Source organism: Oncorhynchus tshawytscha, unplaced genomic scaffold (genome assembly GCF_018296145.1).
Source record: "Oncorhynchus tshawytscha isolate Ot180627B unplaced genomic scaffold, Otsh_v2.0 Un_contig_8471_pilon_pilon, whole genome shotgun sequence".
Classification (NCBI taxonomy): domain Eukaryota; kingdom Metazoa; phylum Chordata; class Actinopteri; order Salmoniformes; family Salmonidae; genus Oncorhynchus; species Oncorhynchus tshawytscha.
Genome location: NW_024609453.1, coordinates 113,889 through 139,611, shown reverse-complemented (window position 1 = coordinate 139,611; position 25,723 = coordinate 113,889). Strand labels below are relative to the sequence as shown.

Here is a 25,723-nt window from a genome sequence, read left to right as displayed (position 1 = left end):
TCCACGATAATCAAGAATTTCAAGAAGCATTTCCCTACGGCTGGCCATACTTTATTCCTGGCTACCCCAACCCTGGCCAACATCTCCGCACCCCCCGCAGCTACTTGCCCAAGCCTCTCCAAATCCAGATAGCAGATGTTCTGAAAGAGCTGCACAACCTGGACCCGTACAAATCAGCCGGGCTAGACAATCTGGACCCTCTCTTTCTAAAATTATCTGCCGCCATTGTTGCAGCCCCTACTACCAGTCTGTTCAACCTCTCTTTCGTAGCGTCCGAGATCCCTAAAGATTGGAAAGCTGCCGCAGTCATCCCCCTCTTCAAAGGGGGTGACACTCTAGACCCAAACTGTTACAGGCCTATATCCATCCTGCCCTGCCTTTCTAAAGTCTTCGTAAGCCAAGTCAATAAACAGATCACTGACCATTTCGAATCCCAACGTACCTTCTCCGCTGCACCTCAGCCACGCTCAAGGTACTAAACAATATCATAACCACCATCGATAAAAGACAGTACTGTTCATCACTGTATTCTTATTGGCAGACTCAACAGCCTTGGTTTCTCAAATGACTGCCTTGCCTGGTTCACCAACTACTTCTCAGATAGAGTTCAGTGTGTCAAATCGGAGGGCCTGTTGTCCGGTCCTCTAGCAGTCTCTATGGGGGTGCCACAGAGTTCAATTCTCGGGCGACTCTTTCCTCTGTATATATCAACGATGTCGCTCTTGCTGCAGATTCCCTGATCCACCTCTACACAGACGACACCATTCTGAATACATCTGGCCTTTCTTTGGGCACTGTGTAAGTTTTTGGTTTTATTCATTTATTGCCACCAGGGCCCGCTGGTGTAACTGCTAAACTGATTACTGACTACACTGTACAGCATGATTGTACTTTGTTTACATTAGTTCTATTAGCTATGCTGACTATGACATTACTTTAGCTAATATGGAGACAACGATGTAGGCTGTGTCTAGCAGTTTTGATATGGTTTGGCTTGGAAAGGTGTTTTCGCCTGGTCACATACAGCTGATGTGTTGTGCATTGAAGTTCACAAGCAAAGGGAAAAGGTGATCGGAGGAGAGTGCATAGTCGCAAGAAGGAATACAACATGGCTGCTATGAAATTGAGCTGTGTTTACAGGGGTGAATTCATTCTGCTGATTCTGTTAAAAACAAGGAGAAACATACCTTGAATTTGTCCAATAGAAACTCTCATTTGCAACTGTTGGGCTAATGATTGCACCCTACATCAACTAGATGCAGGCAAGAGTATGCATGGTGTTATGATTGTGTCACTGTCTGTCCATGTGTCACTGTCTGTCCATGTGTCACTGTCTGTCCGTGTGTCACTGTCTGTCCGTGTGTCACTGTCTGTCCGTGTGTCACTGTCTGTCCGTGTGTCACTGTCTGTCCGTGTGTCACTGTCTGTCCGTGTGTCACTGTCTGTCCGTGTGTCACTGTCTGTCCATGTGTCACTGTCTGTCCGTGTGTCACTGTCTGTCCATGTGTCACTGTCTGTCCATGTGTCACTGTCTGTCCATGTGTCACTGTCTGTCCATGTGTCACTGTCTGTCCATGTGTCACTGTCTGTCGCCTCAAATTTTTATCTCGATCTGTGTGGACCTACGTTGTAAACTTTCATTCATAGGACAGGTTGTAGCAACCTCATGATGGGTATAGAGAAAATTAGCCTAAACCTATCGCTGTTACGTTGAACTGGGTGAATGGAATATGGATGACAGTCATCCAATATGCTGTAATTGAAATAAGGCCATGCTCATGGAAAAAACAAAACGTCCTCCCTCATCTTAAACAGCACCAACCACCACTGGTAACTGCTTCTTATAGTTTTTTTCCAACTGCTCACACACGTTTTCAAAACTGTCTCCTTTTTTTCTCAAAACTCTACACACAATTCCCAAAACTGCACACACAAAATGCAAAATGCCTCACATCTCATTCAAAATGCCATGAACACATGTCAGAATGAAGCATTTGCATCAAATGGCAAACACTGCTTTCATAATAGTACATTTTTGGATATACCATGTAAACACTGTTGTTCTAAATCTAAAGCTCTTTGGTCTTTCATAGGCTTATATCTACATTTCAATACAATGTTCTACAGTGAAAGTCATCTGCTGAGAGGGGTAACAAGTACACTGTAAACACCAATGCAATGTAGAAACAGAGAATATTTATTAGGCCAAACATTACTGTTGTATACAGTAGCATACAACAAAACCATAAACATATGTAAACCAAAAGTATATTCTTTAGAATACAGTAAATAACACACTTGTGTGTGGGGTCCCGGGGGGCAGTACAGGGATTGGCAGGGGGGGGGCAGTCACCAGTGCTAAGCTACGCTTCATCTCTTCTCCGGCCTGGGTCTGGCCACAATACTTCGTCCACATCACAAGATACCTTGGACAGAGGCACCCTCTATGTCCCCACATGCGTCCTCCATTGCCTGGAGAAGCGGCATGCGGGCATAGGGTTGGCGATCATACACTTTCCAGTGCCAGGCTGAGAAGAATTCCTCTATGGGATTTAGAAAAGGTGAATATGGGGGTAGGTACAAAACTACAAATTGTGGATGGGTGGCAAACCGGTTTTGGACCAGAACAGTACACACTATATCGCATATTCTTGTCAGAGTTTCTCTCAAATGGCACCTTGTAAAGTTGTTTCATCGTCACTCGGTGCCGTTGGAGGATGTGTTGTATGGTCGACAGTAAAGTTGTTCCATCGTCACTCAGTGCCGTTGGAGGATGCGTTGTGTGGTCGACAGGCTTACAGCATTGATGTTGGTAAGTATGGTGTCATTATTCAAGATATGCTCTCTTATCTCTCGAATCCTAATTGCATTGTTGGCCAAAACCATATTTATAATTGCAGTCTCTTGTACATCTGTAAACAAGTGTCCTCGTCCTCCATGATGTCTTTGCCTTTCCACTCTGTACAGAATTCAAACACAGTATGTGTTCAGCATAGGAACTGAAAACAATGTACAAAACATGTAGTACAGCCTGATAACCAACCTCATTCATTCAATGCAGTGCAGTAAATGGATGGCTTAGAGTTACAAATGTTTATGTAATACTATGCAGTCATATGTATTTTACAGTACATAACTGTAATGCTAAAATAGTCATTAGATAATTGCATACCTGTTCTCATTTCTGAAGGGTCGAATTATGGACGCCACTGTAAATCGACTTAAGTTGGGCTGGACTCTCAGTCCAGCCTCTCTCATGGTCAAACCGTGGTTGATCACATGATCAACCATTGTTGCCCTAATCTCATCAGAGATGGCTCTCCTTCCTTCTCTTCTTTACCCTCGTCCTCTTCTTCCTCTCCCTCCTACTCCTCTTGCTCTCTGTCCATTGTTGGCATCCATTGTTCAAAACAGGTAATCTGACCTTTGACATATTTATAGGCCTATACTACAGTAAAGCAGTGATTGGTTTGTGATCAGTTAAGCTATTAGCGTTTGCACATGTGAGGAGTGTGTGTGTGACCTGGTGAATAAGTGTAGCATTTTGATTGGTTGTGTTTGGAAAAGGAAAGCAAGTCACTTCCTGTTAGATTTTTGTGTTTTAGGTAGAGAATTGTGTGTAGTGTCTTGAAAAAAGTGTTTTATGCAATCGACAACTGAGTCAAAGGCTGGGAAATAGCTTATGGTTTTGGATATAGTGTAGTTTTGCACTTTGAGTGAGAGGTTTCAAAAATCGTGTGACATTAAAAGATTTTGTGTGTAAGCAGTTGGAAAAAACTGTGTTATTATTCTGGCTGAAGTAACTATAGCAGGAGTCAAATAAATGCTGTCCTCCCGACCTCTCCTCTGATTGGTTGATGCTTTCCACCTCTCCTCTACTTTGATAGGTTGATGTGGTTCCATTCAAGGAGGAGGGTGGTGACATGAGAGGAGGGTCCACAAGGCAAGCTGTTCTGTTATTTCATCAAGTTTGTTTGCAGAGTTTAACTATATTAGGAAGGTGAAATAGAGACCAGCAACAACTGAATAACAGAACTTCCACAGCGCTGCCCGAGCCCTTCAGTTTCAGAACTTTAAGTTGCATCAAATTAGGAACTTTCACTCAAAACAGCAACGCGTTTCTTCACACACACACACACAGAAAGACAGAGACAGACAGAGAGAAGGGGACCAGACAGACTAACCCTCACCTTGTAGCCGGAAAGGTTGCGTCTTTCCCGGAGATGAAGATCCAGTTCGCTCCGCTAAACATCCCGCTGCAGAGGAGACTCCAGACAGCTGCTGTGCTGCAGTGGGTTTTCTCTTTCCTGGCGCTAGGTAAGCCTCTCTCTCGCTCTGTGTGTGTGTGTGTGTGTGTGTGTGTGTGTGTGTGTGTGTGTGAGAGAGAGAGAAAGAGAGAGGGGTTCATCACGCTGACGTTAGTGTGATGGTGCTCCTGTAATGTTTCGCTATACTCACATTAACATCTGCTAAACATGTGTATGTGACAAATAACATTTTTATTTGATTTGAAGGGTAAATCAATCCGTTTGTTGCTAAATAGAGTAAATAGTAACTCTGATTAGGCTAGAGAGACTATTTCTCAGCAAAAGTACGTAACACAAAGGCTTGCACAAATTAATCAATATCTTTATTGACTGTCTGGTCTAATGTCAGTTTAGTGTCTGTCCCCATGACGATTAGACTGGTCCTAGGTTAGTGGTTAGGTTAGTGTCTAATGGTTCAGGTTTGGGCTGGGGTAGTGTGATCTGGTCCTAGATCAGTGGTTAGGGTTGTATAGTATAACGGAGTGATATGGTTCTGGATAATCTAAGAACACCTGCTTCACAGTTTGACATGGCACTAATGGCGCCATGGAAGAGGTTCCTTTTTGGTGAAGCTGCTGGTTAGTACGTTGTCAAGCGGGTGGTCACGTGTGTTTGTGAGCAGAGGACTGCTGGTGGGAGCCCAGTAAACGGGACAGTGGAGAAGCCAAGCAGTTAGCAGCATTCTTCTATCCATTGTAACAGCTGGAGGGAGTTCAGATTCTATAGAGAGGATTCTAGACTTTCTGTGTTTTCTGGTCCATATGATTGGCTCTCTCTGGACTCCATGACCTCACAATGATCTGATCCATCTAACCCTTACCGTCTAACCCTTACCCTGACTCTGTCTCTGCTACGTCTCAACTGTGAAGCTGGGGTCACCTTGGTAGGAGTAAGGGACAGGGGTACTGTGTGTGTAGAGGGTAGTGGGTGAGAGTGCATGGCTGGCGTTCGCCCACTTGGCTCTGCTCACACACACCACACACACACACACACACACACACACACACACACACACACGTGCACACAGACATTTACTCTATGTTCTCCTTTACCAACCATGTGAAATTATTCTCCTCCTGCCAACTCCCCCTCCCCCAGAGAGTAACTGACCAGTGACATGTCTTCCCTCTCTCCCACCCAGAGACTAACTGACCAGTGACATGTCTTCCCTCTCTCCCACCCAGAGACTAACTGACCAGTGAAATGTCTTCCCTCTCTCCCACCCAGAGAGTAACTGACCAGTGACATGTCTCTCCCCCCCCTCCCCCAGCCCAGTGCTGTCTAGCAGGCTATGTGTTGCTATGCGTCTCTGACTGGTGGGTTCTGGCTGCGCTGTATGCTGGTTGGCTGTATCTGGACAGGGACACACCCACCAGTGGGGGTCGGAGGTCAGAGTGGCTTCGGAACTGGAGCGTCTGGAAACACTTCAGAGACTACTTCCCTCTCAATGTAAGACTCTAAACTATAACCCTAACACTAACAGGCTTCCTACATGGGCTGTAACTCTTTCATTGTGTGCGACGCTCCCATTAATATCAATGAAACCTAGGTCTACTGCACACACCAATTTAAACACACACACCAATACACACAAATCAAATCAATGTATTTATATAGCCCTTCGTACATCAGCTGATATCTCAAAGTGCTGTACAGAAACCTAGCCTAAAACCCCAAACAGCAAGCAGTGCAGCTGTAGAAGCACGGTGGCTAGGAAAAACTCCCTAGAAAGGCCGAAACCTAGGAAGAAACCTAGAGGAACCAGGCTATGAGGGGTGGCCAGTCCTCTTCTGGCTGTGCCGGGTGGAGATTATAACAGAACATGGCCAAGATGTTCTACTGTTCATAGATGACCAGCAGGGTCAAATGATAATAATCACAGTAGTTGTCGAGGGTGCAACAAGTCAGCACCTCAGGAGTAAATGTCAGTTGGCTTTTCATAGCCGATCATTAAGAGTATCTCTACCACTCCTGCTGTCTCTAGAGAGTTGAAAACAGCAGGTCTGGGACAGGTAGCACGTCCGGTGAACAGCTCAGGATTCCTTAGCCGCAGGCAGAACAGTTGAAACTGGAGCAGCAGCACGGCCAGGTGAACTGGGGACAGCAAGGTGTCATCATGCCAGGTAATCCTGAGGCATGGTCCTAGGGCTCAGGTCCTCTGAGAGAATGAAAGAAAGAGCGAATTAGAGAGAGCATACTTAAATTCACACAGGACACCGGATAAGACAGAAGTACTCCAGATATAACAAACTGACACTAGCCCCCCGACACAAACTACTGCAGCATAAATACTGGAGGCTGATACAGGAGGGGTCAGGAGACACTGTGGCCCCGTCCGACGATACCCCCGGACAGGGCCAAACAGGCAGGATATAACCCCACCCACTTTGCCAAAGCACTCTCTATCTATCCCTCTCTCTAGCTACCTATCTATCACTCAGTATTTTTAATTAAATTCAATGGGCTTTATTGGCATGGGAAACATATGTTAACATTGCCAAAGCAAGTGAAGGAGATAAACAAAAGTGAAATAAACAATTAAAATGGACAACATTACACTCACAAAGTTCCAAAATAATAAAGACATTACAAATGTATGTATATATATATATATATATATATAAAAAACTACCGACTTCAACTGAACTGTATATGGTGAGTGAGCCTTCAACCCTGGTTCTTACAGTACCTGTCCCCCCTCCCCAGCTCATAAAGATGGTGGATCTGGACCCTGGTTCTAACTACAGTACCTGTTTCCCCCCCTCCCCAGCTCATAAAGATGGTGGATCTGGACCCTGGTTCTAACTACAGTACCTGTTTCTCTCATCCCCCCCCACCCCAGCTCATAAAGACAGTGGATCTGGACCCTGGTTCTAACTACAGTACCTGTTTCTCTCCTTCCCCCCCTCCCCAGCTCATAAAGATGGTGGATCTGGACCCTGGTTCTAACTACATCTTTGGGTTCCACCCCCATGGTGTTCTAGTGGCGGGGGGTTTTGGGAACTTCTGTACGGAGGCGTCAGGGTTCTCCTTGCTGTTCCCCGGGCTGACCCCCTACCTCCTGATGCTGCCATTCTGGTTCAGAGTACCCTTCTTTAGGGACTACATCATGTGTGGAGGTTAGTACCCTAACCTCTAACCCCTGACCCTAATACCCTTCTTTAGGTACTACATCATGTTTGGAGGTTAGTAACTCTGAGGTTAGTGCTGAGGTTAGTGCTTCTACACCTGCATTGCTTGCTGTTTGGGGTTTTAGGCTGGGTTTCTGTACAGCACTTTGAGATATCAGCTGATGTACGAAGGGCTATATAAATAAATTTGATTTGATTTGACCTCTAACCCCTAACCTCTGATGACTGATCCTGATCTTCAGGGACTACATCATGTAGGTTAGTAACCCTGAACTCTAACCCCTAACCTCTGACCCTGATATCCCACTTCAGGGACTACATCATGTGTGGAGGTTAGTAACCCTGAACTCTAACCCCTAACATCTGACCCTGATATCCCACTTCAGGGACGACATCATGTGTGGAGAAAAGGCTGAGTGGTTAGTGTGTGTAGTGTGTTGTGTGTGTGTGTGTACACACTGTATTTTCTCAGTCACAAGGTTGTCCAGTTGAGAAAGTTTCTGTTGAAATATCTGACAATGCTGACCAAGTAGGTAACACTGACACACACACACCTCTCCTCCCTCCACTCCTCTGTCAGACAGACTTACTCAACTCTATTTCACAACAGGCAAGTGGCTGACTGTGTACATACAGTGTGTGAGCTCGCAAGTACTCATCATCCATCCATTCAACATCCTGAATACATGTCTCTCTCTGTGTCTACAGGGGAACATCCTGAATACATGTCTCTCTCTGTGTCTACAGGGAAACATCCTGAAAACATGTCTCTCTGTGTCTAGGGGGGAACATCCTGAATACATGTCTCTCTCTGTGTCTACAGGGGAACATCCTGAATACCTGTCTCTCTCTGTGTCTGCAGGGAAACATCCTGAATACATGTCTCTCTCTGTGTCTACAGGGGAACATCCTGAATACATGTCTCTCTCTGTGTCTACAGGGGAACATCCTGAATACATGTCTCTCTCTGTGTCTACAGGGGAACATCCTGAATACATGTCTCTCTCTGTGTCTACAGGGGAACATCCTGAATACATGTCTCTCTCTGTGTCTACAGGGGAACATCCTGAATACATGTCTCTCTGTGTCTACAGGGGAACATCCTGAATACATGTCTCTCTCTGTGTCTACAGGGGAACATCCTGAATACATGTCTCTCTCTGTGTCTACAGGGGAACATCCTGAATACATGTCTCTCTCTGTGTCTACAGGGGAACATCCTGAATACATGTCTCTCTCTGTGTCTACAGGGGAACATCCTGAATACATGTCTCTCTCTGTGTCTACAAGGTCACCTTCAGAACATCCTGAATACATCAAATCAAATCAAATTTTATTTGTCACATACACATGGTTAGCAGATGTTAGTGCGAGTGTAGCGAAATGCTTGTGCTTCTAGTTCCGACAATGCAGTAATAACCAACAAGTAATCTAGCTAACAATTCCAAAACTACTACCTTATAGACACAAGTGTAAGGGGATAAAGAATATGTACATAAAGATATATGAATGAGTGATGGTACAGAGCGGCATAGGAAAGATACAGTAGATGGTATTGAGTGCAGTATATACATATGAGATGAGTATGTAAACAAAGTGGCATAGTTAAAGTGGCTAGTGATACATGTATTACATAAAGATGCAGTAGATGATATAGAGTACAGTATATACGTATACATATATACGATGAATAATGTAGGGTATGCAAACATTATATTAGGTAGCATTGTTTAAAGTGGCTAGTGATATATTTTACATCATTTCCCATCAATTCCCATTATTAAAGTGGCTGGAGTTGAGTCAGTGTGTTGGCAGCAGCCACTCAATGTTAGTGGTGGCTGTTTAACAGTCTGATGGCCTTGAGATAGAAGCTGTTTTTCAGTCTCTCGGTCCCAGCTTTGATGCACCTGTACTGACCTCACCTTCTGGATGATAGCGGGGTGAACAGGCAGTGGCTGTCCACCATTGGGAGTAGAAGCTGTTAATTTGGTCCTAGACTTTTGGTCCTAGGAAGCTTGCCCCCAGTGATGTACTGGGCCGTACGCACTACCCTCTGTAGCGCTTAACGGTCAGATGCCGACCACTTGCCATACCAGGCGGTGATGCAGCTGGTCAGGATACTCTCGAAGGTGCAGCTGTAGAACCTTTTGAGGATCTGGGGACCCTTCAAAACATCCTGGATACGTGTGTGTGTGTATTTAAGGTTAGCGTGTGTATTTAAGGTTAGGGTGTGTGATTAGGGTGTGTGTGTGTGTAATTAGGTTTAGGGTGTGTGTGTGTGTGTGTATGTATTTGGGGTTAAGGTGTTTGTGTGATGTGTGTATTATGTGTTCATGCCAGGTCTGGTATCCAGTGAGAAAGCCAGCCTGTCCTACCTGCTCTCAGGTCCTAGAGGAGGTAATGTGGCGGTGGTGGCTATAGGGGGCGCTCCAGAGGCGCTAGACGCCCGACCAGGAGCTCTCACCCTTCAGATTCTACACCGCAAGGGATTCATCAAACTGGCACTAAAACATGGGTAGGCCTGAAGTACAGGTGGATCTGAAACACAGATAGGCATGAAAAACAGTTACGTTTGAACAGGGTTGGGGTCAAATCCATTTAAATTCCAGCGAGCAGTATGGTATGTAGTGGGCAGCCAGACGGGTCATTTTAGAGATTTGCCAAGGGACTTAATTTGGGGAGAAAACAGTTTAGAAGGGAATACGCTTGTGTCCATACAAACCACCCTGAACATGCCAGTTCAGGGTCAGGCCTGGTTCGTTTTGGGAAGGGAGACTGTCTGTCTGGGAAGACCAAATAAAAGTAACCTGAATATCAATTGGTATTTCTGCTTCCTGAATTGACTGGAATTGAAATGTAGTTGACCCCAATCCTGGGTCTGAACGCGGGTAGGTGGGAAGCACGTCTGAACGCGGGTAGGTAGGAAGCACGTCTGAACGCGGGAAGGTGGGAAGCACGTCTGAACGCGGGAAGGTGGGAAGCACGTCTGAACGCGGGTAGGTGGGAAGCACGTCTGAACGCGGGTAGGTGGGAAGCACGTCTGAACGCGGGTAGGTGGGAAGCACGTCTGAACGCGGGTAGGTGGGAAGCACGTCTGAACGCGGGTAGGTGGGAAGCACGACTGAACGCGGGTAGGTGGGAAGCACGTCTGAACACGGGAAGGTCTGAAACACGGCTAGGTTTGAAACATCTGAAACAGGTGTATTGAATATTGTAATTCAATATTACGTGTGATGTGTTTAATGTTAATGTACTGTATGCGAGTGGTGTTCATTAAGGCCCAGCTGGTCCCAGTGTAATGTTAATGCCCGGCTGGTCCCGGTGAAATGTTAATACCCAGCTGGTCCCAGTGTAATGTTAATACCCAGCTGGTCCCGGTGTAATGTTAATACCCAGCTGGTCCCGGTGTAATGTTAATGCCCAGCTGGTCCCGGTGTAATGTTAATGTCCAGCTGGTCCCGGTGTAATGTTAATACCCAGCTGGTCCCGGTGTAATGTTAATGCCCAGCTGGTCCCGGTGTAATGTTAATGTCCAGCTGGTCCCGGTGTAATGTTAATGTCCAGCTGGTCCCGGTGTAATGTTAATAGCCAGCTGGTCCCGGTGTAATGTTAATAGCCAGCTGGTCCCGTGTAATGTTAATAGACAGCTGGTCCCGGTGTAATGTTAATACCCAGCTGGTCCCGGTGTAATGTTAATAGCCAGCTGGTCCCGGTGTAATGTTAATAGCCAGCTGGTCCCGGTGTAAGGTTAATAGCAAGCTGGTCCCGGTGTAATGTTAATAGCCAGCTGGTCCCGGTGTAATGTTAATAGCCAGCTGGTCCCGGTGTAATGTTAATAGACAGCTGGTCCCGGTGTAATGTTAATACCCAGCTGGTCCCGGTGTAATGTTAATACCCAGCTGGTCCCGGTGTAATGTTAATGCCCAGCTGGTCCCGGTGTAATGTTAATGTCCAGCTGGTCCCGGTGTAATGTTAATAGCCAGCTGGTCCCGGTGTAATGTTAATAGCCAGCTGGTCCCGGTGTAATGTTAATAGCCAGCTGGTCCCGGTGTAATGTTAATCGCCAGCTGGTCCCGTGTAATGTTAATCGCCAGCTGGTCCCGTGTAATGTTAATAGCCAGCTGGTCCCGGTGTAATGTTAATAGCCAGCTGGTCCCGTGTAATGTTAATAGTCAGCTGGTCCCGGTGTAATGTTAATAGCCAGCTGGTCCCGGTGTAATGTTAATAGCCAGCTGGTCCCGGTGTAATGTTAATAGCCAGCTGGTCCCGGTGTAATGTTAATAGCCAGCTGGTCCCGGTGTAATGTTAATAGCCAGCTGGTCCCGGTGTAATGTTAATAGTCAGCTGGTCCCGGTGTAATGTTAATAGTCAGCTGGTCCCGGTGTAATGTTAATGCCCGGCTGGTCCCGGTGTAACGTTAATGTCTGGCTGGTCCCGGTGAAATGTTAATGCCCGGCTGGTCCCGGTGAAATGTTAATGCCCGGCTGGTCCCGGTGCAATGTTAATATCAAGCTGGTCTCTTAATATCCAGCTGGTCCCAGTGTAATGTTAATACCCAGCTGGTTCCAGTGTAATGTTTATACCCAGCTGGCCCCATTGTAATGTTAATACCGAGCTGGTCCCTTAATGCCCAGCTGGTCCTAGTGTAATGTTAATACACAGCTGGTCCCAACCTTTTGGAGTGGGTCTGTGGACTTTTCCATGTGAATATTAAAGTCACCAAATATTAGAATATTATCTGCTATGACTACAAGGTCCGATAGGAATTCAGGGAACTCAATGAGGAACGCTGTATATGGCCCAGGAGGCCTGTAAACAGTAGCTATGAAAAGTGATTGAGTAGGCTGCATAGATTTCATGACTAGAAGCTCAAAAGATGAAAACATCAATTTTTTTTTGTAAATTGAAATTTGCAATCGTAAATGTTAGCAACACCTAATGTTAATACCCAGCTGGTCCCAGTGTAATGTCAATCCCAGCTGGTCCCAGTGTCATGTTAATCCCCAGCTGGTCCCTTAATACCCAGCTGGTCCCAGTGTAATGTTAATGCCCAGCGGGTCCCAGTGTAATATTAATGCCCAGCTGGTCCCAGTGTGATGTTAATATCCAGCTGGTTCCTTAGTATCCAGCTGATCCCAGTGTAATGTTAATACCCAGCTGGTCCCTTAATGCCCAGCTGGTCCCAGTGTAACGTTAATAGCCAGATGGTCCCAGTGTAATGTTAATAGCCAGATGGCCCCAGTGTAATGTTAATACCCAGCTGGTCCCAGTGTAATGTTAATACCCAGCTGGTCCCAGTGTAATGTTAATACCCAGCTGGTCCCAGTGTAATGTTTATACCCAGCTGGCCCCATTGTAATGTTAATACCGAGCTGGTCCCTTAATGCCAAGCTGGTCCCAGTGTAATTTTACTATCAAGCTGGTCTCTTAATACCCAGCTGGTCCCAGTATAATTTTACTATCAAGCTGGTCTCTTAATACCCAGCTGGTCCCAGTGTCATGTTAATCCCCAGCTGTTCCCTTAATGCCCAGCTGGTCCCAGTGCAATGTTAATTCCCAGCTGGTCCCATTGTAATGTTACTCCGAGCTGGTCCCTTAATATCCAGCTGGTCCCAGAGTAATGCTAATACACAGCTGGTCCCAGTGTAATGTTAATACCCAGCTGGTCCCTTAATATCCAGCTGGTCCCAGTGTAATGTTAATACCCAGCTGGTCCTAGTGTAATGTTAATACACAGCTGGTCCCAGTGTAATGTTAATACACAGCTGGTCCCAGTGTCATGTTAATACCCAGCTGGTCCCTTAATACCCAGCTGGTCCCAGTGTAGTGTTAGTGTTAATATCCAGCTGTTCCCAGTGTAATGTTAATACCCAGCTGGTCCCTTAATATCCAGCTGGTCCCAGTGTCATGTTAATACCCAGCTGGTCCCAGTGTCATGTTAATACCCAGCTGGTCCCAGTGTCATGTTAATACCCAGCTGGTCCCAGTGTAATGTTAATACCCAGCTGGTCCCAGTGTAATGTTAATACCCAGCTGGTCCCAGTGTAATGTTAATGCCTGGCTGGTCCCAGTGTAATGTTAATGCCCGGCTGGTCCCTTAATACCCAGCTGGTCCCAGTGTAATGTTAATACCCAGCTGGTCCCAGTGTAATGTTAATTCCCGGCTGGTCCCAGTGTAATGTTAATGCCCGGCTGGTCCCAGTGTAATGTTAATACCCAGCTGGTCACAGTTTAATGTTAATATCCAGCTGGTCCCAGTGTAATGTTAATATCCACACGACCATGTAATCTCCATAGACAAACATTGGCAGTAGAATGGCCCATACTGAAGAGCTTAGTGACTTTCAATGTAGCACCGATGTAGGAGGCCACCTTTCCAACAAGTCAGTTTTTCAAATGGTTATCCTGCTAGGGCTTCCCCAGTCAACTGTAAATTATGTTGTTGGTAAGTGGAAACATCTAGGGGCAACCACAGCCCATCCTCTGTGGTAGGCCACACATGCTCACCGAACTGGACTGCTGACGTGCCTAGCGCTTAAGAATAGGCTTTCCTCCGTTGCAACCCTCACTACCAAGTTCCAAACTGCCTCTGGAAGCAACTTCAGCACAATAACTGTTCATCGGGAGCTTCATGAAATGGGTTTCCATGGCCGAGCAGTCGCACACAAACCTAAGATCACCATGCGCAATGCCAACCGTCGGCTGGAGTGGTGTAAAGCTCGCCAACATTGGACTCTGGAGCAGTGGAAACGCAGTCTCTGGAGTGATGAATCACGCTTCACCATCTAGCAGTCTGATGAATCTGGGTTTGGCGGATGCCAGGAGAACGTTACCTTCCCGAATGCATAGTGCCAACTGTAAAGTTTGGCGGAGAGGAATAATGGTCTGGGGCTGTTTTTCACGTTTCGGGGTAGAGCCCTTAGTTCCAGTCAAGGGAAATGACATTCTAGATGCCTCTGTGCTCCCAACTTTGTGGCAACAGTTTGGGGGAAGACCTTTTCCTGTTTCAGCATGACAATTCCCCTGTGCAGAAACCAAGGTCCATACAGAACTGGTTTGTCGAGATTGGGATGAATTGGAATGCCGACTGTGAGCCGGCGTAATCGCCCAACATCAGTGTCGGACCTCACTAGTGCTCTTGTGGCTGAATGGAAGCAAGTTCCCGCAGCAGTGTTCCATCATCTAGTGGAAAGCCTTCCCAGAAGAGAGGATGCTGTTATAGTAGCAGTGTTCCATCATCTAGTGGAAAGCCTTCCCAGAAGAGTGGAGGCTGTTATAGCAGCAATGTTCCATCATCTAGTGGAAAGCCTTCCCAGAAGAGTGGAGGCTGTTATAGCAGCAATGTTCCAACATCTAGTGGAAAGCCTTCCCAGAAGAGGGGATGCTGTTATAGCAGCAATGTTCCATCATCTAGTGGAAAGCCTTCCCAGAAGAGTGGAGGCTGTTATAGCAGCAAATGGGGGACAACCTCTATATTAATGCCCATGATTTTGGAATGAGATGTTCGCCGAGCATGTGTCCACATACTTTTGGTCATATAGTTTATGTTACACCTTGGCAGCGTTATCAGAAAGCACAACATTTATTTTCACTGATACGTAGACGATAAACAACTTTGTAGCTGCACAGATAAATTATAAGACTGAATTAGCGATTTAATTACTTGAATGGCTAACTACTTCCTCCAGCTAAATCAAGTCAAGACAGAGGTACTTATTGTTGGACAAAAAGCACAGAGAGAGAATCTGGACATTTTTATTCACGGGCAATAAAGATAAAACACCAGGTAAAAACCTAGGTGTTGTTTTAGATTCTGAACTCAATTTCGAATCACACATTAGGAATGTGACCAAAATAGCTTTTTACCACCTGAGGAACATTGCCAAGGTGTGGCTGTTTCATTCTCAGGGTGATACAGAGAGACTCATTCATGCTTTTATTAAAAGCAGGCTTGACTACTATAATGCTCTCCTGTCTGGTCTACCCAAGAGAGCCATTGGTAAACTGCAAAACATACAGAATGCTGCAGCACAGGTACTGATCATGACCAGATGGAGAGCACACATTACACCAGTTATACACCAGATAATTTCATTTTAAAAATATATTTGTTTATTTAACATTTATTTAACTAGGCAAATAAGTTAAGAACAAATTCTTATTTACGGCCTACACCGGCCAATCCTGGACAACGCTGGGCAATTGCACGCCGCCCTATGGGACTCCCAATCACTGCCGGTTGGCGCCAGAGGGGATGGCTGCCGTTTTACCTGATCCTAACCAACTGTGCTATTTTGAGTGTTGTTTTGTGTGTTGTTTGTAACATATTTTGTACATAATGTTTCTGCCACCATCTCTTATGACCGAAAAGAGCTTCTGATTATCAGAACAGCGATTACTCACCTCGAACTGGACAAAGATTTTTTCTTTAATGAGTCTGACGCGAAGGATATATTGTTGTTCCCGGACCAGGCCCAAATCCCCGTCATTCACATGAAGAGGTGCCTTGTGAGAATTTGTAGGCGAGTGGATAACCCGGCACTACCATCCATCCTATTGGCCAACGTGCAATTACTGGAGAATAAACTGGATGAGCTCCAATGAAGACTATCCTACCAATGGGACATTAAAAACTGTAATATCTTATGTTTCACCGAGGCGTGGCTGAACGATGACATGGATAATACACAGTTGGCTGGGTTTTCTGTGCATCAGTAAATCAGAACAGTAAGACGAGGGGTGGTGGTATTTATCAATAACAGCTGGTGGGCGATCTCAAGATACTGCTCGCCTGAGTATCTTATGATAAGCTGTAGACTACACTATCACACTATCCCTCATAGATATCATTCTAACCAACTTGCCCTCCAAATACACCTCTGCTGCTTTCAACCAAGATCTCAGCGAGCACTGCATTCGTAATGGGTCTGCGGTCAAACGACCTCATCACTGTCAAACGCTCCCTAAAACACTTCAGCAAACAGGCCTTTCTAATCGACCTGGCCTGGGAATCCTGGAAGGATATTAACCTCATCCCGTCAGTAGAGGATGCCTGGTTATTCTTTAAAAAGTGCCTTCCTCACCATCTTAAATAAGCATGCCCCATTCAAAAAATGTAGAACCAGGAACAGATACAGCCCTTGGTTCACTCCAGATCTGACTGCCCTTGACCAGCACAAAAACATCCTGTGGCATACTGCATTAGCATCGAATAACCCCCTTGATATGCAACTTTTCAGGGAAGTTAGGAGCCAATATATATACAGGCAGTTAGGTAAGCTACGGCTAGCTTTTTCAATCAGAAATATGCATCCTGTAGCACAAACTAAGAGCACCTCCACCCAGCTGCCCGCTGCACTGAAGCTAGGAAACACTGTCACCACCGATAAATCCACGATGATTGAGAATTTCAAAAATCATTTCTCTACGTTGGCCATGCTTTCCATCTGGCTACCCCTACCCCGGTCAACTGCCCTGCACCCCCCACAGCAACTCGCCCAAGCCTCCCCATTTCTCCTTCACCCAAATCCAGATAGCTGATGTTCTGAAAGAGCTGCAAAATCTGGACAACTACAAATCAGAAGGGCTAGACAATCTGGACCCTCTCTTTTTAAAATGATCTGCCGAAATTGTTGCAACCTCTTACTAGCCTGTTCAACCTCTTTCATATCGTCTGAGATTCCCAAAGATTGGAAAGCTGCCGCGGTCATCCCCCTCTTCAATGGGGGAGACACTCTAGACCCAAACTGCTACAGACCTATATCTATCCTACCCTGCCTTTCTAAGGTCTTCAAATGCCAAAATAACAAACAGATCACCGACCATTTCGAATCCCACCGTACCTTCTCCGATATGCAATCTGGTTTCCGAACTGGTCATGGGTGCACCTCAACCATGCTTATATCATAACCACCATCGATAAGAGACATTACTGTGCAGCCATATTCATCGACCTGACCAAGGCTTTCGACTCTGTCAACCACCACATTCTTATCGGCAGACTCAACAGAATTGGTTTCTCAAATGACTGCCTCGCCTGATTCACCAGCTACTTACTTCTCTGATAGAGTTCAGTGTGTCAAATTGGAGGGCCTGTTGTCCGGACCTCTGGCAGTCTCTATGGGGGTGCCACAGGGTTCAATTCTCGGGCCGACTCTCTTCTCTGTATACATCAATGATGTCGCTCTTGCTGCTTGTGATTCTCTGATCCACCTCTACGCAGATGACACCATTCTGTATACTTCTGTCCCTTCTTTGGACACTGTGTTAACTAACCTCCAGACGAACTTCAATGCCATACAACTCTCCTTCCATGACCTCCAACTGCTCTTAAATGCAAGTAAAACTAAATGCATGCTGTTCAACCGATCGCTGCCTGCACCTGCCCGCCCATCCAGCATCACTACTCTGGACGGTTCTGACTTAGAATATGTGGACAACTACAAATACCTAGGTGTCTGGTTAGACTGTAATCTCTCCTTCCAGACTCACATCAAACATCTCCAATCCAAAATTAAATCTGGAATTGGCTTTCTATTTCGCAACAAAGCATCCTTAACTCATGCTGCCAAACATACCCTTGTAAAACTGACCATCCTACCGATCCTTGACTTCGACGATGTCATTTACAAAATAGCCTCCAACACTCTACTCAACATATTGGATGCAGTCTATCATAGTGCCATCAATTTTGTCATCAAAGCCCCATATACTACCCACCACTGCGACCTGTATGCTCTTGTTGGCTGGCCCTCACTTCATACTCGTCTCCAAACCCACTGGCTCCAGGTCATCTACAAGTCTTTGCTAGGTAAAGCCCTGCCTTGTCTCAGCTCACTGGTCACCATAGCAGCACTCACCCATAGCACCCGCTCTAGCAGGTATATCTCACTGGTCACCCCCAAAGCCAATTCCTCCTTTGGCCGTCCTTTCGTTCTCTGCTGCCAATGACTGGAACAAACTGCAAAAATCAGTGAAGCTGGAGACTCATATCTCCCTCACTAGCTTTAAGCACCAGCTGTCAGAGCAGCTCACAGATCACTGCACGTGTACATAGCCCATCTGTAAATAGCCCATCCCAACTACCTCATCCCCATATTGTATTTATTTATCTTGCTCCTCCGCACCCCAGTATCTCTACTTGCACATTCATCTTCTGCACATCTACCATTCCAGTGTTTAATTGCTATATTGTCATTACTTCGCCACCATGGCCTATTTATTGCCTTACCTCCCTAATCTTACCTAATTTGCACACACTGTATATAGACTTTTTCCATTGTATTATTTACCCTATGTTTGTTTATTCCATGTTTAACTCTGTGTTGTTGTATGTGTCGAACTGCTTTGCTTTATCTTGGCCAGGTTGCAGTTGCAAATGAGAACTGGTTATCAAGTAGCCTACCTGGTTAAATAAATAAAGGTTAAATATATATATATATATATATATATATATTTTTTTTATCTACCAAGAGTTTTAATCTATATTTTTTGTAGACATCTATTTACCACCACAAACTGTTTCTGGCACTAAAACTGCACTCAACGTAAGCAAACAAGAAAAAATTAATTCAGAAGTGGCGCTCCTAGGGATGCAAATTTAAATCAGTTTTACCTTTCTACCAGCGTGTAACATGTGCAACCAGACAACAACAAAAAACTTTGAACCATCTTTACTTCACAAAGCTCTCCCTCACCCTCCATTTGGCAAATTTGACCATAATGTTATCCTCCTGATTCCTGCATACAAGCAAAAACTAAAGCAGGAAGTACCAGTGACTCGCTCAATACGGAAGTGGTCAGATGACATGGATGCTAAACTCCAGGACTGTTTTGCTAGTACAGACTGAAATACAGTACCTGTCAAATGTCTGGACACAACTACTCATTCGAGGGTTTTTCTTTATTTTTACTATTTTCTACATTGTAGAATAATAGTGAAGACATCAAAAATATGAAATAACACATATGGAATCATGTAGTAACCAAAAAAGTGTTCAACAAATCAAAATATATTATATATTTGAGATTCTTCAATGTAGCCACCTTAATGCATTTGACCAATCAGTTGTGTTGTGACAGGGTAGGGTTAGTAAACAGAAGATATCCCTATTTGCTTTAAAGACCAAGTCCATATTATGGCAAAAAAGCTCTAAGCAAAGAGAAATGACAGTCCATTGTGACATTGAGATATGAAGGTCAGTCAATGTGGAACATTTCTTTGAGTGCAGTCGTAAAAACCATCAGGCGCTATGATGAAACTGGCTCTCATGAGGACCGCCACAGGAAAGGAAGACCCAGAGTTACCTCTGCTGCAGGAAGACCCAGAGTTACCTCTGCTGCAGGAAGACCCAGAGTTACCTCTGCTGCAGGAAGACCCAGAGTTACCTCTGCTGCAGGAAGACCCAGAAAGACCCAGAGTTACCTCTGCTGCAGAGGATAAATTCATTAGATTTAACTGATTTAACTGATTTAACTACACCTCAGATTGCAGCCCAACTAAATGCTTCACAGAGTTCATGTAACAGACACATCTCAACATCAACTCTTCATAGGAGATTGCGTGAATCAGGCCTTCATAGTCGAATTGCTGCAAATAAACCACTACTAAAGGACACCAGTAAGAAGAAGAGTCCTGTTTGGGCCAAGAAACACGAGCAATGGAAATTAGATCGGTGGAAATCTGTCCTTTTGGTCTGAGTCCAAATTTGAGATTTTTGGTTCCAAACCGCTGCGTCTTTTTGAGACGCAGAGTAGGTGATCTCTGCATGTGTGGTTCCCACCGTGAAGCATGGAGGAGGAGTTGTGAGGGTGCTTTGCTTGTGACACCGTTGGTGATTTATTTAGAATTCACAGCACAATTAACCAGCATGGCTACCACAGCATTCTGCAGTGACACGCCATCCCATCTGGTTTGAGCTTTGTGGGACTATCATTTATTTTTCAACAGGACAATGACCCAACACACCTCAAGGCTGTGTAAGGGCTAATTGACCAATAAGAAGAGTGTTGGAGTGCTGCATCAGATGACCTTGCCTCCACAATCACCCGACCTCAACTCAGTTGAGATGGTTTGATGAGTTGGACTGCAGAGTGAAGGAAAAGCAGCCAACTCCGTAGCTGATGTGAGCCAGACCGTTAAACAGGTCAACATTCACAAGGCCAGACGGATTACCAGGACGTGTAGTCAGAGCATGCGCAGACCAACTGGAAAATGTCTTTACTGACATTTTCAACCTGTCCCTGACCGAGTCTGTAATACCTACATGTTTCAAGCAGACCACCATTTTCCCTGTGCCCAATAAAGCAAAAGTAACCTGTCTAAATGACTACTGCCCCGTATCACTCACCTCTGTAGCAATGAAGTCACTTGAAACCGTGGTCAATCAACACCATCATTCCAAAAACCCTAGACCCACTCCAATTCGCATACTGCCCCAACAGATCCACAGGTGACACAATCTGAAATGCACTCCACACTACCCTTTCCCACCTGGACAAAAGGAACACATATGTGAGAATACTGTTCATTTGGGTGGCGCAGGGTCCAAAGGCACTGCCTCTCAGTGCTAGAGGCGTCACTACAGACCCTGGTTCAATTTCAGGCTGTATCACAACCGGTCATGATTGGGAGTCCCATAGGGCGGCGCACAATTGAACCAGCGTCGTTCGGGTTTGGCCGGGGTAGGCCGTCATTGTATATAAGAATTTGTTCTTAACTGACTTTTCTAGTTAAATAAAAATAGCATAGTGCTCACAAAGCTCATCACCAAGCTAAGGACTCTGGGACTAAACACCTTCACCTGGATCTTGGACTTCTTGACGGGCCACACCCAGGTGGTAAGGGTAGGCAACAACACATCTGCCACGTTGATCCTCAACACCGGTGCCCTTCAAGGGTGTGTGCTTAGTCCCCTCCTGTACTCCCTGTTCACCCACAATTGCGTAGCCAAACACAAATCCAACACCCTCATCAAGTTTGTTGACGACACAACGGCGGTAGGCCTGATCACGACAACGATGAGACAGCCTATAGGGAGGAGGTCAGAGACCTGGCAGTGTGGTGCCAGGACAACAACCTTTCTCTCAACGTGAGCAAGACAAAGGAGCTGATCGTGGACTACAGGAAAAGGAGGGCCGAAAATGACCAACAAACCATCATGGTCCAAACACACCAAGACAGTCGTGAGGGCACGATAACGCCTATTCAGGAGACTGAAAAGATTTGTTATGGGTCCCCAGTTCCTCAAAGTTCTACAGCTGCACCATTGAGAGCATCCTGACCATTTGCATCACCGCCTGGTATGGCAACTGCTCGGCATCCGACCTTATAGCACTACAGAGGGTAGTGCGTACGACCCAGTACATCACTGCCAAGATAATACATCCACCAAGCCTCCTGCCATCCAGGACCTCTATATTAGCCACTCAAGTCATAGACTATCTGCTATCGCGCGGTTCCAGAGCACCAAGTCTAGGGCCAAATAGCTTCTACCACATAAGACTGCTGCTGAACAATTAATCAAATGGCCACCTGGACTATTTGGACTATTGCTACTCGCTGCTTATTATCTATGCATGGTCACTTTACCCCTACCTACATGTACATATTACCTTAATAATTACGTCGACTAACCTGTATCCTGGCACATTGACTCAGCACCGGTACCCCCTGTATATAGCCTCGATATTGTCATTTTTATTGTGATATTTTATTTATTTTTACTTTAGTTTATTTGGAAAATATTTTCTTAACTCTTATTCTCTTAAAACGGCATGGTCGGTTAAGGGCTTGTAAGTAAGCATTTCACAGTACGTTCTACACATGTTATTTGGCGCAGGTGACAAATAAACATTTTATTTGATTTTAAAGGCTCTGCACTGGCTGCCTGTGAGTTTAAGATTATTCCATTGGTTTTTAAATCAATCCATGATTGTGCACCCCCAGACATGCTTTAAGCTATGTACCCAGTAGGTCCCTCAGGTCCTCTGGCCTTTTAACTATCCCAAAGCCTAGAACCAAGAAGCATGGAGAGACAGCCTTTAGCTACTATGCCCCCATCCTCTGCAATAGCCTGCCAGAGAACCTGAGGGACCCTAACTGGGGACATTTTTAAAAGAGATCTTAAAACCTTTCTAGCTTTGATTTTCCTCAGGGTGCTTTTATTCATTCAGCTTTTATTGTTATTCTTTAGTTTTTTATCCTCATACGTTTGTTGCGTAGTATTGCATGTTTTTTATCCTCATACGTTTGTTGCGTAGTATTGCATGTTTTTTATCCTCATACGTTTGTTGCGTAGTATTGCATGTTTTTTATCCTCATACGTTTGTTGCGTAGTATTGCATGTTTTTTATCCTCATACGTTTGTTGCGTAGTATTGCATGTTTTTTTATTTGTTTTTTCCTGTGAAGCGCATTGCGTTGAATCCTGAAATGTACTGTAGAAATAAAGCTAGATTTTATGTTAATGTACTGTATCTATAGGGCTCAGTTAGTACCTGTGTTCTCCTTTGGGGAGAATGAGCTCTTCGACCAGATGACCAACCCTACCGGCTCGCCGCTCCGCTGGCTACAGGACCACCTGCAAAGGCTCATGGGAGTGGCACTGCCGCTGTTCACCGGGAGAGGAGTGTTCCAGTACAGCTTTGGTCTGCTGCCCTACAGACAGCCCATACACACTGTTGGTATGAGGCACACACACACACTTTCTCCCCTATCTCGCCAGTGAGTATTTGTATTTATTATGGATCCCCATTAGTTCCTGCCAAGGCAGCAGCTACTCTTCCTGGGGTTTATTATGGATCCCCATTAGTTCCTACCAAGGCAGCAGCTACTCTTCCTGGGGTTTATTATGGATCCCCATTAGGTCCTGCCAAGGCAGCATCTACTCTTCCTGGGGTTTATTATGGATACCCATTAGGTCCTGCCAAGGCAGCAGCTACTCTTCCTGGACTTTATTATGGATCCCCATTAGTTCCTGCCAAGGCAGCAGCTACTCTTCCTGGGGTTTATTATGGATCCCCATTAGTTCCTGCCAAGGCAGCAGCTACTCTTCCTGGGGTTTATTATGGATCCCCATTAGTTCCTGCCAAGGCAGCAGCTACTCTTCCTGGGGTTTATATGGATCCCCATTAGTTCCTGCCAAGGCAGCAGCTACTCTTCCTAGGGTTTATATGGATCCCCATTAGGTCCTGCCAAGGCAGCAGCTACTCTTCTTGGGGTCCAAAAATATTAAAGCACTTACATTACATATAAAACTAAATATAAAACTGTACATCATATAAAATTATTACACCACTACATATCTACAATACAAAATGTTTAATACCACCACACAACAATATCACAATGTATGCATGTGTCTGTGCCATTGTGATTCTCTTCACAGTCCCCGTTGTTCCATTATGTGTATTTTTACCATTTAAAAAAAATCTGATTCTCCTGCTGCATCAGTTACCAGATATGGAATAGAGTTTCATGTAGTCATGGCTCTATGTAGTACTGTGTACCTCCCATAGTCTGTTCTGGACTTGAGGACTGTGAAGAGACTTCTGGTGGCTTGTCTTGTGGGGTAGGCATGGGTTTCCGACTTGTGTGCAAGTATTTTAAACGGACAGCTCGGTACATTCAGCTTGTCAACACCTCTTACAAAAACAAGTAGTGATGAAGTTGATCTCTCCTTCTCTTTGAGCCATGAGAGATTGACATGCATGTCATTAACGTTAGCTCTCCATGTGCTTTTAAAGGCCAGCCGTGCTGCCCTGTTCTGAGACAACTGCAATTTTCCCAAGTCCATCTTTGTGGCACCTGACCATCCCAGTGGGTTATAGAGAGATAAATATGGATGAAACCTCTTCCTCTCTATCCCCTCTCTCTCTCTCTCCAGTGGGTAGGCCTATTCCAGTGGTCCAGACCCCCTCTCCCACTAAGGATGATATAGACGGTCTCCATTCTCTCTACCTGGAGGGCCTCACTGCGGTGTTTGAAGACAACAAGGACAACTACGGCATTGCACCAGACAAACACCTCCACTTCATCTAGACACACATCTGTGTGAAGAGTTGTTCACACGTATAATCAGAAAAAAATAAGATTTACAGATTAACCAAAAGATGCTGCAACACCTTCTAGGTCAGAGTTCTAGCTTTTTTTTTCTACTGATATTGACTTGTTTATTGTTTACTCCATGTGTAACTCTGTGTTGTTGTCTGTTCACACTGCTATACTTTATCTTGGCCAGGTCGCAGTTGTAAATGAGAACTTGTTCTCAACTAGCCTACCTGGTTAAATAAAGGTTAAATAAAATGTAAAAAAATAGCTGGAGGTTAGGGTTCTGTAGAGTTTTATAAAACATCACAATACATTGCAGAGCGTTTGATTTGCCTGCTGTGGGGCAAGGAGACCCTCCGCTCTGCTAAAACCACTGACAACTGCGTGCCATTTTCAAGGAATTGTTAAATAAATGTTGTAATATCAGCATCTATTGAAGAGCTTAGTCAGAACAACAAATGTCAGATTATTGCATGCAAAACGATTGCACACATGTAGCTCTATCATCAGAGTTATACAGCAAGTAACTGCATGCTTTCATTATCAGTAAACATCAATGATCATGTAGTTTCAGATACGGGAGGGTAGCCTATCTATGTCTCAATATTGGCACCCGTTTATTGGATATTTGAGTGATATGAAATACACTGAACAAAAATATCATTGCAACATGTAAAGTGTTGGTTTCATGAGCTAAAATAAAAGATCCCAGAAATGTTCCATACAAACAAAAATATTATTTCTCAAATGTTGTGGACACATTTGTTTACCTCCCTGCTAGTGAGTGTTTTTCATTTGCCACGATAATCCATCCACCTGTCGGGTGTGGCATATCAAGAAACGGATTAAACGGCATGCCAATTACACAAGTAAAATGGCAGCGGAAGAAATGGCAGCATTTTTACGGCACCTAACCAATTGTGCTGTTATGTGGGGGGTTCACGTCATTTGTGACTTATTTTGTACATAATGTTTCTGCCACCGTATTTTACGGCAAAAAAGAGCTTCTGGATATCAGGACAGTGATCACTCACCTCGGATTAGACAAAGAGCTTCTGGATATCAGGACAGCGATCACTCACCTTGGATTAGACTAATATTTTTTCTTCAACAAGCAGGATGCACAGGATGTACTTCAGACACCCGACAAGGCCAACATCCCTGTTATTTGCAAGAGGAAGAGACGCAGGTACAGAGGACACAGAGCAGCGTCACTCGTAAGGATCCGCAGACGGC

At 45.0% G+C, this 25,723-nt stretch overlaps 1 protein-coding gene across 1 annotated transcript; it reads left to right on the top strand.

Moving 5' to 3' along the window:
* Positions 1–3,954: 3,954 nt before the first annotated feature.
* On the top strand, positions 3,955–25,531 carry LOC112246099 (2-acylglycerol O-acyltransferase 2-A-like). Its single transcript, XM_042315368.1, has 6 exons — positions 3,955–4,317; positions 5,578–5,756; positions 7,222–7,426; positions 9,779–9,953; positions 22,922–23,121; positions 24,324–25,531. Exons 1-6 carry the CDS (start codon positions 4,224–4,226, stop codon positions 24,476–24,478), a joined length of 1,008 nt encoding a protein of 335 aa, XP_042171302.1. The 5' UTR covers positions 3,955–4,223; the 3' UTR covers positions 24,479–25,531.
* Positions 25,532–25,723: the final 192 nt, after the last annotated feature.